This window comes from Hesperophylax consimilis, chromosome 7, assembly GCF_061612785.1.
Source record: "Hesperophylax consimilis isolate HC1 chromosome 7, BYU_Hcon_1.0, whole genome shotgun sequence".
Taxonomy (NCBI): domain Eukaryota; kingdom Metazoa; phylum Arthropoda; class Insecta; order Trichoptera; family Limnephilidae; genus Hesperophylax; species Hesperophylax consimilis.
The window spans coordinates 18,398,145-18,417,025 of NC_142842.1; the positions used below are offsets into that span (position 1 = coordinate 18,398,145).

General features: G+C 35.4%; 1 protein-coding gene across 5 annotated transcripts in view; it reads left to right on the plus strand.

The window, feature by feature from the left end:
* The window catches only part of Lar (tyrosine-protein phosphatase Lar), a 538,153-nt gene that overhangs the window by 488,850 nt on the left and 30,422 nt on the right, over window positions 1-18,881 (plus strand). For all 5 annotated transcript variants that reach the window (XM_089633273.1, XM_089633274.1, XM_089633272.1 and 2 more), the window contains 3 exons: window positions 301-495; window positions 6,006-6,116; window positions 18,567-18,692. In XM_089633273.1, coding sequence (XP_089489399.1) covers window positions 301-495; window positions 6,006-6,116; window positions 18,567-18,692 — 432 coding nt within the window. The remainder of the gene's footprint in view (window positions 1-300; window positions 496-6,005; window positions 6,117-18,566; window positions 18,693-18,881) is intronic.

Consider the following 18,881-nt stretch of genomic DNA (forward strand, 5'->3'; position numbering starts at 1 on the left):
TTTTAATTAAAATTATGTGGATACCTTCTAAGAACCCAGCAACTGATGTTTTTAATGGTAGGTGGAAATCTCAGAACCCATTAACTTATGTTTATTTTCTTTGACAGTAGGTGCAAACGGTCTCAGATCGCTGTAACTAAAGTATAATTTCCACTAGGGTGGGCGGAAACCTTAACCAGTGTATATTTTCCTTGACGGTAGGTGGATACCATCCCAGAATCGATTTTGTAGTCTTTTTTCGTTGGCAGTGGGTGGAAACCTTCTCAGAAACCAGTAACTGACATATTTAATCTGTTTCAGCCGACAAGACGCCCGGCGGGTTCCCGTCCATCGCGACCCCGCTCAGCACGCAGGTGGTGGAGATCGGGCACGCTACAGTTCTGCAGTGCGCGGCCAGCGGCAACCCGCCGCCACGCGTGCGCTGGCTCAGGGACGCCATGCCGCTGGACATTCGGGCCAACGCGAGATACACGCAGCTGGATGGAAATATGCCTGGTCAGTAAACAAATACACAACGCGGCATAACCAAACCCATTGTCTTAGGGCAGGTTGTTTCATTCTGGCTGCTGTTTAGGCCAATTTAAGTTTTCTCAAAACTTCATATTTTTATATTCATTTCTCCCACATTTTAAACAAAGTATAAACTAAACGTTTCAAAGAATTACTTTTCAATGACAGAAAGGAGTTAAACGTTCGGCTAAATATAATTTGACAAAACCGTGTCTTTAGAATGAAACAACCCGGAGAATCAACTCGTTTGTACTCGGAGGAAATGTGCATATATTTCCTCCAAGTGTTTGCATTATAAAAACCGCAGAAAAAATGTATTTGAACTCGGGACGTTCTGATATCCCGGCTTCTAACCTAACCACTAAGTTATCACGTCACAATTTCACACACCACTGTTTTTTTCCAATAAACATAGAAAATTTAAATTACGTATTTGCGAGGTGCGATATCAGTAACATAAAATGTCGTCTATGTACTCGTATCTACCCTTTTATGACTAGCGTTGCAAACATCAATTTCATAGATGCTTTTAAATATGTCTGAAGATTAAATATTTAGCTTGATTTTGAACACACGCTTCCGGAATACCTTTCTGGAAATTGAAATCGTTAGTTCTTTGCTACCGAATTCAATAGCCCCTAAATCACTCTGCCTATAGTAGGTCACATATGCTAACGTGGATACAATAACTGTTCCATTTGGATAAAAATAAGTTTTTTTAATGGGATCACCTTTTTGTTTATTTTTCTTGGAAACAAGATAATCACTTTAGTTCCCGGGATGAAGATAGGTGTTTGTGCACTTTTACCGGACTATTTATGTTTTCTAACCTACACCCGTCTCCCCGGAATGCCCCGTTCTAATTTAAAGTTTTCAAATTCAATTCACGGCAAACTAGCTCACAAACATAATACTTGTCCAAGCTGCTTTGTTGTTTAAGTGAACAAAAGCTACCTTGTTCAGTAGCTTTGTATTTTTGCTTTCGTTCCGGTGATTTGGACAATCGGACGTGTTCAATTTGATTGTACCTACTAACTGAAACAATATTTATAGCGACTTTTATGATAGGCTTTGTGATTTTTTTTTCTTTTATCTCCTTTTGTTTTCAATGAAACGCTTCACGATACTTTATTGATACGTTAGATCAGCGACGTCATAAATAATTATCTGAAGTTTTATGAAACGATTGTGCAATTCAGATGTGGAGATCGCTCTTCCGAAATGTCAGTCCTTATAAATTATAATAGACTCCCTTTTAGGACCCAGAACGATAATCAAAGGTCATTTCTTAACAATGTCATATTCATGTAGTATAGAGAAAGTTGTTGAAATCCTTTTTTCAGTAGTAGCCCGCAACTTTTAACTATGAATATATTTCCCTTTAGCTAAATTGGATTTTTCTGTGGCTTATATTTTTTTTTTCATTATTACAGATTGTTCTTTCACAGTCCACGAGTTGTTTTTTGTTCTAAAACATCGCTTCTAATAGGTAAACATTTGGTAATTTTTTTATCTGGATTTATAGCACCCCTGGGGGGATATGATTCACAAGAATGGCATTATTGTTTAAATAATGGCGTAGGAAAGGGTTTCTCCGCAAACCTTACATATAAATACAGCTTGACTGTCCTTCCCCAGTAATTGCACTTTCTCCGACACGAGGCCGTTGTTTCAAGTCTGAGTCCGAGGAGAGCTGTGAAAGTTTCTGAATAAAAATAAGTCGACTAACTTGCGCCGTTAAAGCTTTGACAATCGTTTTCCTTGCTAGGACACTTTTGTTTTATTTCCCAGAATATCGTTTTTCGCTCTGAGAAAGTTGTTTTTCATCGCTCCTGGGGGACGCGATCTTCCGCGAGACCTCTGAATAAATGGGAATTGGGTACTGTTGCGATAACTGATTTTACGTATCGCTATATTTCCACGAAGAATCGACGATAATCGGTTGGTAAACGACATACAGCTTTTTATGGTCATTCAGTGAGAAATAGAAAACACAAATCGCGTGGTTATTGTGCAGTCGGCAATGGTGTGTGATTATGTTCGCCTTATTGGTGCTCTCATTGTGTTTGATTTTCCTTGAAGTTAATGTGTTGTGTGTATTCAAAAATTGCTTGTTTAAACTCGAGTTTTAGTCACGTAAGTTGAATTATTATTTCGCCATTTTATAACATTGTAAACTCGTTCGTTTTATGCAAACGGTCCAATGCAACATGAAAGGAATATTTCAGTCGTAAGTTGAACACTGGACGCTATAATATGTGATTATTATATTCTGTTCCGGTTTCTTAAAACCTTTGCAATACTACCCAAAATTTCAATTAAAGCATGTTCGTGTTGATCAGACTTTATAGTAACGCGAAACAAACATTCTTAATTATTAATCTTCAAATCGCATCAGAAATCTTGTAAAAAAATGATTTAATGCCTTAATTTCTATTTTTATGTGTTCGTGAGTCCCAGTAGCCTGTCAAAATTATACGTCGTTCGGCCATAATTGGACTGAAAATTCGCACTTTGTCACCCTCCTACCAAAATAAGTATGAATATGTTTTTATTAATTTTGAATTTATGGAAAACTATTATTTTGTTTTAAATATATAAATTAAATATTAAATTAAAATCTTCTAAACGTGAATAATATATAGGTATATATGGTTAAGGTTTTGTATATGTATATTATATACAGATCTAACTCACTAACTAAACCATCACGCCGTTTCCCCGCAGGGGTAGGCAGAGAGGACGGACCGCCAAACAACTCGGTCTTGGCACACACTCCTTGCCTCATTCACATTCATACATCGTCTAATACATACTCTTATATTGTTCTGACTCTTGACATGGCCCGACTCAAGTATCTGATTCACTTGGTCGTGCCATGTCTTCCTCGGGCGTCCCCGACTTCTGCTACCATTCACATTTGCATCGTATATTCTCCTTACACTCCTTTCTGCGCTCATTCGCTCTACATGCCCAAACCATCTAAGCGTCCCTTTCTTAATCTTACACATTACGCTTACATCAGCCTTGCACTCTTTGCGGATCTCCACATTCCTCACACAATCATAATGGTTTTACCACACATACGCCTCAGAGATCTCATTTCAACAGCATTCAATCTACTTTCATCCTTTCTTTGCCAGTTCCATGCCTCACTTCCATACATCAGGGTAGGTACCAGCACTCCATTGTGGACTGCTATCTTCGCTTCTTTGGACAATTTTTTGTTAGCGCCAACTGCGTTCAGTCCTCCATTAATGGAGTTACCTGCATTTACTCTTCTTTCAATATCTCTCTCAGCCTTCCCATCTCTCGTAAACATGCTTCCTAAATACACAAACTCATCCACCTGCTCCACGTATTCCTTATTCACAGCTATATTGCACACTGTTTTCGTACTCTCTCTTTCAAACACCATTACTTTAGACTTATTAATATTTCTATTTTTGAGACCGATAATTCGTGGTGGAATTCCATTATAATATATTATAATAAAACAAATAAAAAACTTTATTCCACTTAATTTTATTTTGACCGTAACCGGTTTCAGCTCGTCAAGCCATGTCCCAGCCCAGTCTGAAGATGGCTTTGACGAGCTGAAACCGGTTACGGTCAAAATAAAATTAAGTGGAATAAAGTTTTTTATTTGTTTTATTATAATATACTTTAGACTTACTTACATTCATCATTAACTCATTCTTCATGCATACTTCGTTCATCCTAGACACGAGAGCCTGCAGATCATCCATACTATTAGCAATCAGCACCGCATCATCAGCATACAGGAGGCAACATACTTTCAAATTACTCAAATTCACGCCCAATCCCACCTCTTTCAATATTTGCATACAATTATCCATGTATATATTGAATAACCATGGTGACATTACGCAGCCTCGTAAAAGTTCGCATAAAAGTTCGTTGTTAAATACAAAATGTTTGTTTTATTTTTAAATAACTGACTAAACCACAAAGTAAGTGCTTCTAACGATAAAATTTTATTGATTTATTTAGTTGAAAAAAGTTTTCCGTGCTCAAGCTTTTATACTTACATATCTACAACTACTACTACTACTTTTATTTACAGTTTCAAAATATTTCTAACTTATCACTGCGTACTCACGCAGACAAAGCGAGTCTCAAAACATTCAAATGAATTTGTTTTCCTGTTTTCTATAAATTTTTATCGAACAATTATGTTTCGACATTATTTTTTTTTTCGTTTTGAATCTTTTTTTCGGGTAAGTGGATATTTTAAAGCTGCATACCTCATAATCGATTTTACTATTCCCTTGCGTTGACCTACAAATTTAAGACAGAAAAAAAAACACGTGTGTTCTTAACTAGTTCTTACTGCTTTGAAAAATAGATTTTCTGATTTATAATTGCGTGTCTGGTGACCTTTTCACATCCACTTGAGAAGAGACTAACGTTAACACCGAATGACTTTACTTTTTAATCTGTTCCGTGAAACGGAAAGTTTGCCAGGCTACAATGCAATACCTAATATATGATTTGCCCCTAATGGAAAATTCATTGGTCTCCCGCCCCCGTATCTCACCGGGCCAGGATGATCGCATTTCGCGACGGATTCTCCTCCGAATGAAACTTTTGTCGTAGGTCATCTTTTTAATTTCTTTCTTATTGGATTGCGCATCCAGTCCCCACTCTAATTCGGCCACCCGCTGTATTCTTCTGCGCTCTGTGGCAATATCATATTTTTCATTATAACAATTTTCTGTTTTCATTACTTTGCGCCCTGCCATTGGTTTATATTACCTCGTGTTCTTTTTTAACATGATTCCGCACTTTTGATTCTTGAAAATTGTTTGCTAACAACGTAAATAATTGCCCCACATTTGGGATTGTGTATAATAATTTTATTGTTACAAGATTATGATAGATATTTAATATGCAAATGTGTCACTTGACAAAATAGTGGTGTTGTTCCAGTTATCGGTTCTTTGGTTATAGAAAACCGGGTCTTATGAAATGTAACCAAACTCTATTTTTATAACGAACTAGCTTGTGTCCTCGGCGTTGCCAAGGCTTTACGTAGAGGTTTTTTTTTTAAATCAGATGTAGACTGTAATATCCCTCTTATTTTGAATTTCAAGTGAGCAAAACTTCGTAAAGAGGTTTCGAAGTTCTGCTTTAAGAGGTGGAAAATGGGGATGAATCACAGGAATTACATTAACGTGCAAATATAATTGATTTCCCTCTTAAATTAGCACACCGCTAGGTTTTATTCAATGTCTTATGTTAAGGTTTTATTAAATATTTGTGATGTTTTCACAATTATTACTTCTCGAAATGAGTTCTATAATTCCAAGTCTGACCACTTTACATTTTGTTTCTAGTTAATGTTAGTAAGTATGCGCACTCCGTACCGTTGGCCTTTACATGAGGTTCGCTACGAAAGCGGTGTAAGTCGTCGACTTGTTAATCGAGTAATTGTGTGTTGTTCATTGTTTGGTCTTGTTTGGTGTCCCCAGGTTCCCTGCAGATCATCAAGAGCGAGGAAGAGGATAAGGGGAAGTACGAGTGTGTGGCGGAGAACTCCATCGGCACGGAGTACTCCAAGCCGACCATCCTCTACGTCAAGGGTAAGTGCAAACATTCTCTATTTATGCCCGAGCTACACGAGGCTAGTATTTCAAGCCAGGATTGCAACGTATTCCTAGTAACCTACTAAGTCTAGCTACATGTAAACAGAATTATCAGCTTTGTTTTTAACCTAGTAAGCTAGTGAGGAATCTATTAAACAAGCGTCTCAATCCAGGATAGTTTAATACGATTGGGTTGTATTATTTACGATAATAGCGCCCCCACCACCGAAGTTACTATCCTGGCTTTGTGATTAGCTTAACATGGTCGGCTAGTGTACGTTGACGACGCGCTGTTTTTTTCTGACAGGATACGCTTTTCTGCAAAAATGCCAAAACTAAGGGTTTAATTTAAAGTATGTACAATTGTATCGTTATGAAGAATGTCTGAGACATGGTTTCCGAAACAACTGTTTCAGTTTGGTGTTTCTTCTACGTCTGTTCATTTTTCCCTACGTATGTTTGGTTACCCTAGTAATAACACTGGCTTAAATTTCCCAGCATTGTGGTGTAAACCCTTTTAAACCCAGGATAGGATGCCGGAATAGTAGCTTGCTATCCTGGCTTGAAATACTAGCCTCCTGTGGCTGAGGCATTGTGCGTGGTTTCTAACCCGCTCGGCTGGGTCTATTTAGCCGGGTTTGCTTTTGCAGAGAGGTAAGACTCGACACTAAGCGAGATGGCAAGACGTAAGCGTAAGCCACGTAATGCCGGAACCAGATGCACAATTTTTTGTTTAAGACTATATTGATTGGAGTTGGATTAATATTAATCTACCTAGTAAATTTAATGGACAATGAGTTTTGTGGCTTAGTCGTCTTGTAAAGTTAGATTTACCTGCCTGTGCTCTCAAAGTTGTATTAATTATTGCCCATGTAAAAATATTAATAGCTACTTATAAAAATATGCAAACTTTGTATATTGTGTTAACTTCTCAGGCCTCAGGTATGTTCTGTCAGAAGGTCGTTGTATTTCCGCTTTGCAATAAAATCCAAATAAAGGGAATATTTATGAACGTATCCGAAAACTGAAAACTGTTAGAGGTGATGAAATACGCTTTCAAATTTTATTATTAGAAATAATATATATTTTTTTGAAACATTAAAATTTTGAATGCAAACAAATTAAAATGGCTCACCTTATAATATATATACAAATACATTTATCTTATTATAAACAAATGTGTTACAAACGTTAAGGTCACCTCAATTTTTAGTCGTTTCATATAAAAATAATTACTAAAAAATAAGTTTCAAATTGCGGTTGGAACCTTTGGTTTCATAAAGGTGCACATTTTAATTTTTCTGTGGTTATCTTCTAGATTTGAATATAAAGCTTTGTGTTTTGTCTTTCGGAGACCGTTTATATTATATTTCTCATCACAACAGCAAGGGAGACGCAACGATTTCTGTGAGATCATATAAATTGTACCCAAAAGTGAATAGATTTGCCCGAAGGGTTAATGTTTTTAAATTGTTTTTAGGTACATCTATAATATAAGTATGGTTTAGGTACACATATTTATTACGGCGCCTGTCTGTAGAGATCCTTTGTCGTGGTGGCATGATAATTACCAATATTTTATTTTAACAAGAGGTACAATTTTATTTATTAATTTATCAAAAAATATTATTTCGCTTTATAATTCTCATCTTGTTATATTTAGGCACGCTTACAAAACATTACTTGACCAAATTTATAATTCACACAAATAACCAAAAGAATGGTGTACGGTACGGTAACGTCACTTTCTTTCCATTAGTTGTAAAAAAAAATTCAAAATATATTTTTAAGATAAGTAAGTTAATTTGTAAATATTCGACCAAATTAAATCGGATATTATTTTTTTGGTATTATATTATATTGGCGTCATGTATCTTTTATCAGTAGATTTTTCAATGTGGATGAGTGTTTCAGGCTAATAATTATTGCTTTTAAAATAAATTAAATCGGGTTGGCATTAGTAACAATGATTGGATTGGAATAATGGAATTAGAAAAGTTTTGATTTAGATTTGTGTGAGTTATCCAATTATTGCACGACCTTTGTTGATGATCGCATTGCTGTATCAACGATGTTCAAAGTTTGGCGGTTTGATAAAGGCCACTGATTAATTCGTGTTTGCCTCTTCACTGTAAAATAATAATTGGCGATACATTAAAGTCGTTCAAACAGAGTCAAGTTTCGCTATTATTTCTGCAAATATTGAACGTTTGCATGCACTCACCGAGGCAATTCCTCGTGTTAATATTTGATCCCTTTTCATCGTCAATCGGCCGTAATTGTACGCCTGTGCCGATGTAATTGTTTAATTTATTCATCAGCGATGATGCCGAAATATAAACCACGATATATCAATCAATTAAGTGGCGGCGTTGTCTATGACTCTTGTGTTCATAAAATAAATAATAAACTCTTGTCACTTCGATCAAAGCTCCTGTGTTGTAAAAGGCCTCGTTTCATTTATTTTCTTTCTTTTAGTGTTTCCCTATTCACCCCTTGGAAACATTAATCATAGTATCAAACTCACAAAGCTTGTTTGATATTTGAATGACGGCGAAGGCCAAATAAGAAATTTACAAAAGCCTTAATTGTCGCCAAGGAGAACATAACAAGAAAAAAACAGTTGAAAGTGTCCTGGTAGAATTTTTAACGAGCTCGTGTGCAACGTGTTTCATGCTTAGATTATTAACAATCCATATAAAACTTCTCTTATTTTAATCTGGTTTAATCTATTTTTGTGTTAAGAGTATACTTTTTCATATTTAGAACACGACTTCCATGTTAAAATAATTACTAAAATAATTTTATTACGTGACCTACCCCAACTTCCAGATATTATACAAAAAGTTCTCAAAACGATCGACGCCCGTAGCCTTACGAAGTTCAAAGCTAGGCTCATACTTAATATTTTGAACAATCATTTTTGTAAGTAAATCATTAATAATATACCTCTGAAGCTTCGCTAAAAACCTGTGTGTTTTGTACCTAAGTTGAATTGAGTATCAAATGCAAAAACACCTTTCAGTATCTTATTCAGATAATGTTCGTTGGATTACTCTGAGCGTTTGTATCGCTCCACGTATCAAACATTTGTAAGTACAGTGAATTACAAGTACATATAAATACAGTCAAGAGTACCGGGCTGGTTTAACACGTGGTTGGTAACCGCTAACAGCTAACGATCGCTGGCTTATAATAAGTGCGCACGTGGCTATCAGGCCGAAACATCTAACTCGTTATTTTCCAAGCACACGTTTACTATTCCGGCGCGCAATCTAATCGATGGAAAATATTGCGTGAGAACAAGACGTTACTTTTTTTTCTCTTTGGGAAAATTTCACAAGTGCCTCGACTTAAAAATGTGTCCGAAAGTATCGATCAATTCCAAGCTGTGTTCTTACACCACCGCCGGCATAGCGTGCCTCGAATTCAATTAAAACGAAATGTTACTTAACATATTGTAAAATTCCTTTTTTTAGGAATGGTGGATTATAATGTTTTTCTTCTGTTCTTGGAAACCTTACATTATTCTTAAATCAATATTTTGTATCAAATTAATTTGCCTCGCTTTTTTTCATGGTGTAAACCTAAAGTTGTAATACATCGATTATTCCACGTTACTCGCACGCTAACCATTTTCAGTTCTAGACAGATAATTTGAATTCAAGAGTTTGTCACACATATTTATTTTTTGTGTAATGGGCATTATTAGAATAACCGTGATAAGGTTAGCGTTTAGCGTGTATCGGGAGTAGGCAATCAGCATGACGGTTCCTGTCATAGATATCCTCATAGATGAAAAAAAGGTTCTTGGTTTTTCTATATTGTGATATTGGATTAAATGGCGTTAACTTTTTAAGGCCTGCTAAAGTGTGAAAACAGTAAGGATCAATGTGAAAAAAATCATAATATTATTAAAGCTTCCCTATGAGTACAAAAAATTAAGGCGATGCACTACGCCATGTAATATTTTAAATTGAGCCGCTATCAATAATAACCCTTACGTAGATGGCGTTAAGGTTTAAATTCCCGCTTAACACCATCCGCCTGTTTTGATTTATGCAAGAAAAAAACATGGCCAAAAAGTGCCTTTTATTTTATTTTGTGGATGTTCAGGCATAAATATAATTTTTTTTTTCAATTATTTTATAAATAATTTAATTTGCCACATTATACTATAAAATCATAACCGAAAATGGGTTCGTAAGTAGGAGATTTTGAACTTTAAAGCAGTTTTCATAGGCCTTATACATTATTTTTTTCTGATCTTTTAAAAAGACTTTAAAAAATACTCGACTATTTCAAAGGCCATAATGTATTCTACTCGTAGTATTTAATTAAAGCATCTGAAACATTTCTAGGCGACCAAATTTTCAAACCAAAAACACATGATTTTGCGTTACTACACATGGCATCGCCTTAAAAACAATTAAACTCTACAAAGAATAAACCATTTTAACCGAAAAATGAGTGATCACTTCGATGGATATGTTTTTACATGGTTACAAGTCAAAAATACCAAAATTTACTTTGGAAGCAATTTCGCTATGGATTGTGCTCTTATCTTATAAGGTTATAAGAATAAATCAACGGTGATAGAAATAAAACAATATTTCTACTTATCAAATTGCCACAACAGAGGTCCTAAGATCGTAACATAATAAATTATAGAGAATCAGCTGAAATTGTGTCTATTTTGGCAGTAAGGACATAAAACTTCCTATTGAAATTTTTTTTTTTTTTCAGTTTTATAAAGGGGAATTTAAATTTTGTAGGAATCTGTGGATTTATAAATACAGGGTGCGGCAAAATAGACTGCAAAAACAGGTGCAGTTTTATGCATCACATCTTGAATATGAAGAACATCAGAAAGATGATGTGCCGCAGCAGCGATACATTGATGAATGCGATTTCTGGAGTTTTTGGCCGCGTCTTTGCACATCTCGACGGGTAGAGCGGCGACTTCCTCCCGAATTCAATTTTTGACTTCTTCCAAGGTGTGAGGCGGATGTTCAAAAACATTTTCCTACGGAATCCGGAAGGCCCGCTCGGTGGCGTTTTCAAGAAACGTGCCAACAGCGATGCCCCGGTGTTGTCCGAACCAAACCATGGTAACGACTAAAAACGGCACTACCCTCCGACACTATGAAACCCCTCCCAGGGTCCTCCTACATCTACCACATGGGATTTACCGGCCCACAGTGGGCTGAAATTCGCCTTTCATAGAGGTGTTGGCGGGAAACTACTTCGAGGAAGGCATCAAAAAGTTGATCCCCCGCTTCACCACCTGCATTGAGAGGAATGGCGACTATGTCGAAAAATAGCTTGCATATGTACTACGGTAACCATGTAACTTTTTTGTTTCAATAAAAAGATTTGTAACCTACAAAAATTCAGTACACTTACTTTCTGGATACGCCTCGTATATCTGTGTGTAAGGATAGAATGGCCAACCTTATGATTCCAGAGATAGCCACATTTTTAATGTCAGTGCCATACAAATTTTTCTCAAAAAAATGATAACTCCTTCATTTGCACAGGCAATAGCTTCGTACGAAATTTTATAGCATAGTAATGATCAGCAGAATCCATTTCTAGCCAAAAAAAATACCCTTGAAAATTCAAGTCTCCATGTCTATGAAAGGCGAATTTCAGCCCACTGTGCGGTCCTTCAAAACTGCATTGTTGGTTTTGCTGCACCCTGTATCTCACTAAAGAAGTAAACCATCGATTTATAAATTTCAGACAGTACTATTTTCAAACAGTCATGAACCTACCAACAAAGTTCCCAAAGGCAAATTGAAGAATATTTCGTAACCAGAATCCCAATATCATTAATCAGAGTCTGTAATTCTATCCTTTGAAAATAACTTTTAAATGAGACCAGTAATACTGGGCCAAAATGCTAGCAGCGTGGGTCAAAACCGAACAAGAACAGCTATCGCTCTCAATGTTTGGTTCACAATACAAATAACTAGGTGGAGAGCCAAATCCAGTTAATGGTTGTGATAATCATAACTCCCTCAGTATTGCCTTATTCTTGTTGACATTAAAAGTAACCAGCTGAATAATTATTTTAAAAAAATAACATTAATTTCATAAAGAATTTTCCCATAAGATTTTTACATACAGTAGAATCCTTGCTATTTGGCCAACTTTCTTAATAATAATTTTTAAATTTTGCAAATTTTAATGTTATTTTAAAGCTCTAGACAAAGTATATTTAATGTATATATCTTTACTTCGAACATGTACAACATTAATCATAAGATTGAAGTGATAACATCATGCGTTGAAATCTAGCATGAACATTATGCAAAGGTTTTTTTTTTTAAATAAATAAACTAATGTTTTGTGATCAGTTTGTATTGTCGCTCTGTTACCATAAACATATTAATCGAACTTATTACCATAAAATTTTATGGCAAATAATTCTTTCTCAATATGAGCATAATTTTCTTGCGACTGTGTCATTGTTTTTTTTTTAACTATATGGACTATTATTTTGCCTAATTACTGCACCTATAGCTGATTTTGATGTATCTAGGAAGACATGGCACGATCGAGTGAATCGGATACTCGAGTCGGGCCATGTCAGGAGCAGAATAATAGAAGACTATGTATGAGACGATGTATGAATGTGAATGAGGCAAGAAGTGTGTGCCAAACCCGAGTCATTTGGCGGTCCGTCCTCTCTGCCTACCCCTGCGGGGAAACGGCGTGATGGTTAGTTAGTTAGACAAAGTTAATTGTATTTTTGGATCATTGTGAATTAAAATAGTTTTAAATCATTTGAAATAGCTTATTTCAAGATGTTTAAACATATCTTACAATTCTCGTCCCCTGACCATACAACATTATTTTTCAATCGAATTCTCTAAATTTGTGATTTTTCTGACAGATTTTCTGCGGAACTCAATAATTTACCATTCATTTCAAAATCGACTTCTCTAGCTCTTTCCATGACTTTTCTTAATCTAATAATTTCGCCATAAATCACAGAGTTAAAGTACCTTCTAGATTTCCCAATAAATCTTCCTTAATTCGATTAAAAAAATCTGTATGTGCATTTATTCCAAACGGTAGTCTTAAATACCTTCCAAAAGGTTCATAGATCACTGCTTTCGTCATCTAATTTCAATGACCAAAATCCTGAATAAGCATCTAAACAAAACAAAATAAGCAGCGAATATAAGTTTTAATTTTTTGATTTCACCATTATTTTTTAATTGAAATATACTCTCATTATGTGCAATTATTCATTTTTCTCGAATCAAGACAAATTCTCAATAGACCTGATTGTTTGACTCTTATGACCACAGAATTTACCAGAGATTGTAAGTTTATAAACCTTTTCAATGAGCTTCATCTTGTCCATGCTGTCTAATTCCTCCCGAAGACTGTCTTTTAAAGCAAATGCGACTTTCCTTAGAGGATCAACGCACGAGACAGCATCCTGGCAAAGTTTGAAATGAACGACATGTGGTAGATATCCGAGATCATGAAATACATCGTTACATTCAGTTAATATAAGGTACAACACTCTTTTTATAACACAAAGTTTTTTCAATCGTTGCAAGACTTAAGACAGCTTGACGTTCTATTTTAGTGACAAAAAAAAACGTATTCATGATATTTTCATTGATTTGGCAAATAAGACCACAGTGATCAATAATCGGTATATTATTACCCCCAAACCTGAAACTTTCCGCTCCTGTATCCAAAATACAGTCTACAATATTTTATTATTGATTACAATATCTATGTTCCTTATTTATTATTATTTTTTTTTTATTTAATATTTGAAAAAAATATTTTTTTACATAGATAAATACAGGATATTAACAAGATATAAAACAATAGAAATTAAAGTAGCCTTTCCTCACAAAAAGAGACAATGCTCTTGTGTTTGGTGAGGGAATTCTAGTTCAATTATGTACATGTTAGTATTGCATATAAATTATTAAGAAACAACAAAAGATTTAAACAATATTACTTCTAGATGCTTGTCTTGAATCATTTTTATTAGTTATACTTATTGTCTTACTTATTATTGAGTTTTGATGCCTCTAAGTTTAAATTTCTGACATTACCGTGACAATAATTTATATTTTATCTAAGTACTGTGAAAAAACCAGCCCATGGTGAAATAATGAAAGATCTTGAATAGAACTTTCACCAAATTTGAATTTGAATTTTGAAATTTGGTGAATTGATCAATTTCTATGAAACAATCCGTCCTTAAAGATTTCATTTCACCAGTACAGCTAGATACATTTTTGTAGCTCAGTATTTCATTGTTGTAATTGGTGTTTTACTTGACTATGCAAATTGGGTTGGTATTGGCTCGACAAGTCATGTATAATAATTACCATTTAATCTAACATATGTATCGCCATGAATACAGAATGCTATCAGCTCGGTAAACTAATTTCCACCGGTATCGTTCTCATCATCCTGAAGGTGTGGCGCTATTGTCAAACATTACATAAATATCATTTGCCAACTTACGCACCTACACCATAATACATAACCTTCAATGAATGGATTAGAGCTCGTTATTTATTTACAATTATTATAAGTTTGTTGTTTGCATTCTACATCCGTGCCTTTATTGTTGGGTTATAAGGTTTGACCTACAACGTAAAGTATCCAACGTTCTCCTAATAATTTCGACGTAAATACAAACGTGCTGAATCTGGTATTTGCTCACGCTTTTTTGTAGCGTATTGTAATGGCAGATTTTAACCGTAACAGCACATTAATTAATAAATGAACTGCGAATGGCGCATACGATACGTTTTCGTATTTGCTTTGTATTTGCCTGACTTGAAATGCTTTGTCTGCTGCCGCACAGATGATAACGCAATTGGGGAAATATGAACGTGTCCTTTAACGCTCGGTGTTTAACTAAGAGCGTTGATCCGTCCAATTGTTTATTGTCCCGCTCTTGAACTCTAGATTATGCACCCCCGGTAGGGCATACTGCCACTGCCAGGAGGGGGTCAAATAATAAATCTCGGCGGTTAATACGTAAACGGCTGTGTAAAAATAGGCCGCATTTTTATTTTACTATAATTAAACTGGAACAATAGCGGATCCCTTAATGCTTGGCATCATAATTTCCGCGCATGCGTGCCTCGCGATTAATTAAGTCGGATTGCCTCGAATCTTTGTCTCCTGCCTGTTATTGTTTACCGCCGATGGAAATGTTAACTTTCAAACGTCGAAAAAAAATTTTGGAGGACTTTTGGAGGCCTCGCTGAAGTTATTACGGTATCATTACGCATTTTTTCCTGTTCTTTTCAAATTGCAAACAACTAAAAAACATGTAAAATTCAAATATTTCTCACAACCAAACTGAATGTAGATACTCAATAACAATTAAGAAAAAAAAAAGAAGTAAACAAATCAAAGAAAATGTTGAAAAAATTCTTGTAGCCAGATAAATTTTAGGATTTTTCTGAATTGATATACATTACAATACTATAAATATGATGACGAAATGTTATGTTTCAGTTAACTTGAAGCCTTCCAAAAACATTTTGTTTTTATCAAAATTGTGAGATGTAAGATTTTGACTGGGCTTGAAAGTTTTGGATTTTTTGTCTTAATCAATTTCGCAATATTTTTCACAGTTTCCTTTATTCTACAATTTAAAAAGACGACGTTCCAAACAACACAACAACGAGCTTCTCGTATGAACTTGATGTTACCAAAGTAATATCGTTATTTTCAAAACTTCTTTATACCTCTGTCTTTTGTTCTCTGGCTTTGTAATCCACGTGTCGGTGTAGTAATGCGACGTCGTCTTTCATTTTAAATTCTTTTCTAAATTATTAAACCGTTTCCCATTAGCCTGATGATGAAATAAAGTAAACGATAACAATCATGGTGTATTGTACATTGTTCCACTCCTAAGTATTAATAATTTCCCATTGAAATAAATTCGATTAACTGGCTTTAAACGAAACATTTCCGCCACGATAAAGTGATTTTTTGTTGTTGCTTTGTTTTAGCTTCAACACACAATTTACTTTTAAATATTGGATGAGTCCATCTAGAATTCAGACCGCTTCCACGTATTGTTCCCATCGGTCGTATCAACGGAGCGCGCTGGAACAACTTCGCCTATTTGGGGTAAAGTGGAACGCGGATTTACTTTCAGGAGGCACAGATTTGCAAATGTATCGGCGCCGCCTTCTGCCGTCCCGGGATAAATGGCACAGTTTCATTTGCACAGGTCTGATGGCTGCAGCATTCTCATAACAAACCTAAAATTTTATTTCTACATAATTGGTGTCATAATTTTCACCCAAATCCTTCATGGCTTAACGAATGTTTAGTCAATCATATAATAATAATTTTATTAACTAAGTAACATTTTTTCATGTTGGTAGGTAGTGGAAGATACTCTCGGTATCGCCCTGGTGTAAGACCATCATTCAGAATTGAAACGTTGCTTGAAATGGCTTTGGCCTTGTTTGATGTCCTGTTCTGAATATCCAGGTACTTCCCCACCTTCCCATTACTCTTAATCTTCTTCCCCTCCCTACTACCTTCAGCCTCACAGCACACCCCAATTCACATAAAAAACGTAGTCCGCAATGCGAAATCAAATATTGTTTTTAAAAGTTGTGATTGAATCATCTATATTTAAAATATTTGATATTATGATTAAAAGGTATTTTCACGCTGTTACAATTGATTGAATGAATTGATAATGTAACACTTATTGTAGGTAGCATGTTCGCCAGAACCTAAATAAATAATTTGCTGTTTTGATTACGTTTTTATGTTTTCGATTTGACTGATTTCCTCCTGCAAGGGATATTTTTAAAACGGTACATTTACACTCCTGCAAAGGGATACAAAAACGTTGTATCGATTTGTTTTTATAATATAGCGAATTACTAGAGGCAAGTTTATGCATAATTTACAATTTTATGCGTAAATATCACAATGATAATAATTTGTGAATATTACAGTTGGATTTTTTATTCGAAGAATTCTTGTCTGGTCCAATTTAAAAATCGTTTTTAAAACGAGGTTATAATAACACTGGTCAACACATTTTTTGTCCCTTTAACGAAAGTAGCCAAATCTGACAGGAAATTTCACGCTGATTTCAGATATGTGATTAGTTTTTTTATATCACGTCAGGTTTTTATGGGTTTTAAGTTTTACTAAAATGTGTATTAATTCATTTTTATTCGTGAGTTATCATTGATTTTTTGATTTTTGACCATCCATTCCACTTGGTCATGCTGCAAACATGAAAGAAAACTATGACAACATGAAGCTGCTGTTAACAAAAAATAAATTTGTAAAATACGAATGGAAAATATGTGGTGATCTAAAAATAATAGGGCTCCTACTAGGACTGCAAGCGGGATACACAAAGTATTGTTGTTTTCTGTGCAAGTGGGACAGCAGAGACAGGAAAGACCAAGGACTGGCCTACTAGAAAGCACCTTAAACCTGGCACGAAGAATGTTCAACATGCTCCCTTAGTAAAATCTAAAGATATCTTACTTACACCCTTACACGTTAAATTGGGTTAGATGAATTTTTTTCAAAAGGCTTCTCTAAGGATGGAAATGGCATGATTTACTTAAAGCAAAAGTTTCCTAAGGTCAGTGACGCAAAAATTAAAGAAGGAATATTTGTGGGACCACAAATAAGGGAGGTCTTGACTGATCCGAATTTTATAACAGTGTTGAGACCAGTCGAGCTAACCGCTTGGTCAGCCTTCAAGAATGTTGTCGAGAACTTTATTGGAAGTCATTAAAGTGAAGACTATATCAGCATTGTGTCTGAAATGCTCATAGTCTATAAAAATATGGGATGTAACATGTCACTAAAAATACACCTTCACTCTCATTTGAATTTTTTCCCCGAAAATATGGGAGATGTCAGTGACGAGCACGGCGAACGATTTTACCAGGACATTGCGGATATGGAAAAGTGATACCAAGGAAAGTGGAGTCCATCTATGATAGCAGACTATTGCTGGACCCTGCAGAGAGACTCTCAAAATACTCACAAGCGCAAATCAGGAGCAAAAAAAATTAAATTGAATTAGTTTTGAAATTTTGTTAAGTAAGTACCCGTCATACTATGGAAGAATTATGTAAAAAAACTTTGTTAAATTATAAAAAAAACTGACCTATTTAAAAAAAAAATTGTTTCATTTCGTGTTTATGGATACTAAATACATATAAAAACATTAGCTATGCTTAAGGGACAGCACTTAAAAAAATAAATGTCGACCAGTGTAATTCATCGAGGTTTCCGTCACCCTCCCCAACATCTAAATGTCTCCCGACGGCGAAAAGGTTCCCCACCCCTTCAATAAGGTATAGTTTTTTATATCGCCCCAATCTATTGTGTGTATGTTGTCCTAATAGTGTTATTTTAATAGTTTTGTTTTGTTTGCCCGTACAGTGCGCCGTGTCTCCCCGCAGTTTTCCATCCCGCCCCCGGCCCTGAGTGAAGTCATGCTGGGCGGCAACCTGACCCTCCAGTGCGTGGCCGTGGGCTCGCCCATGCCGCACGTCAAGTGGAGAAAAGGTAAGGATATCAATCTGGCTAGTGAATAGTGCGCTCCTGCCACTGAGAGTTCTGCTTTATCGTATTTTTCTGTTGTGCCTTTATTTTACACTTCTACCGGATCTGTGGCATGCCTATGCGGATACCGGATCAAACAGAACAGTGACAATTTTGGAAAGCCACGAAAATGATGGGAACAAAAACTAGGTT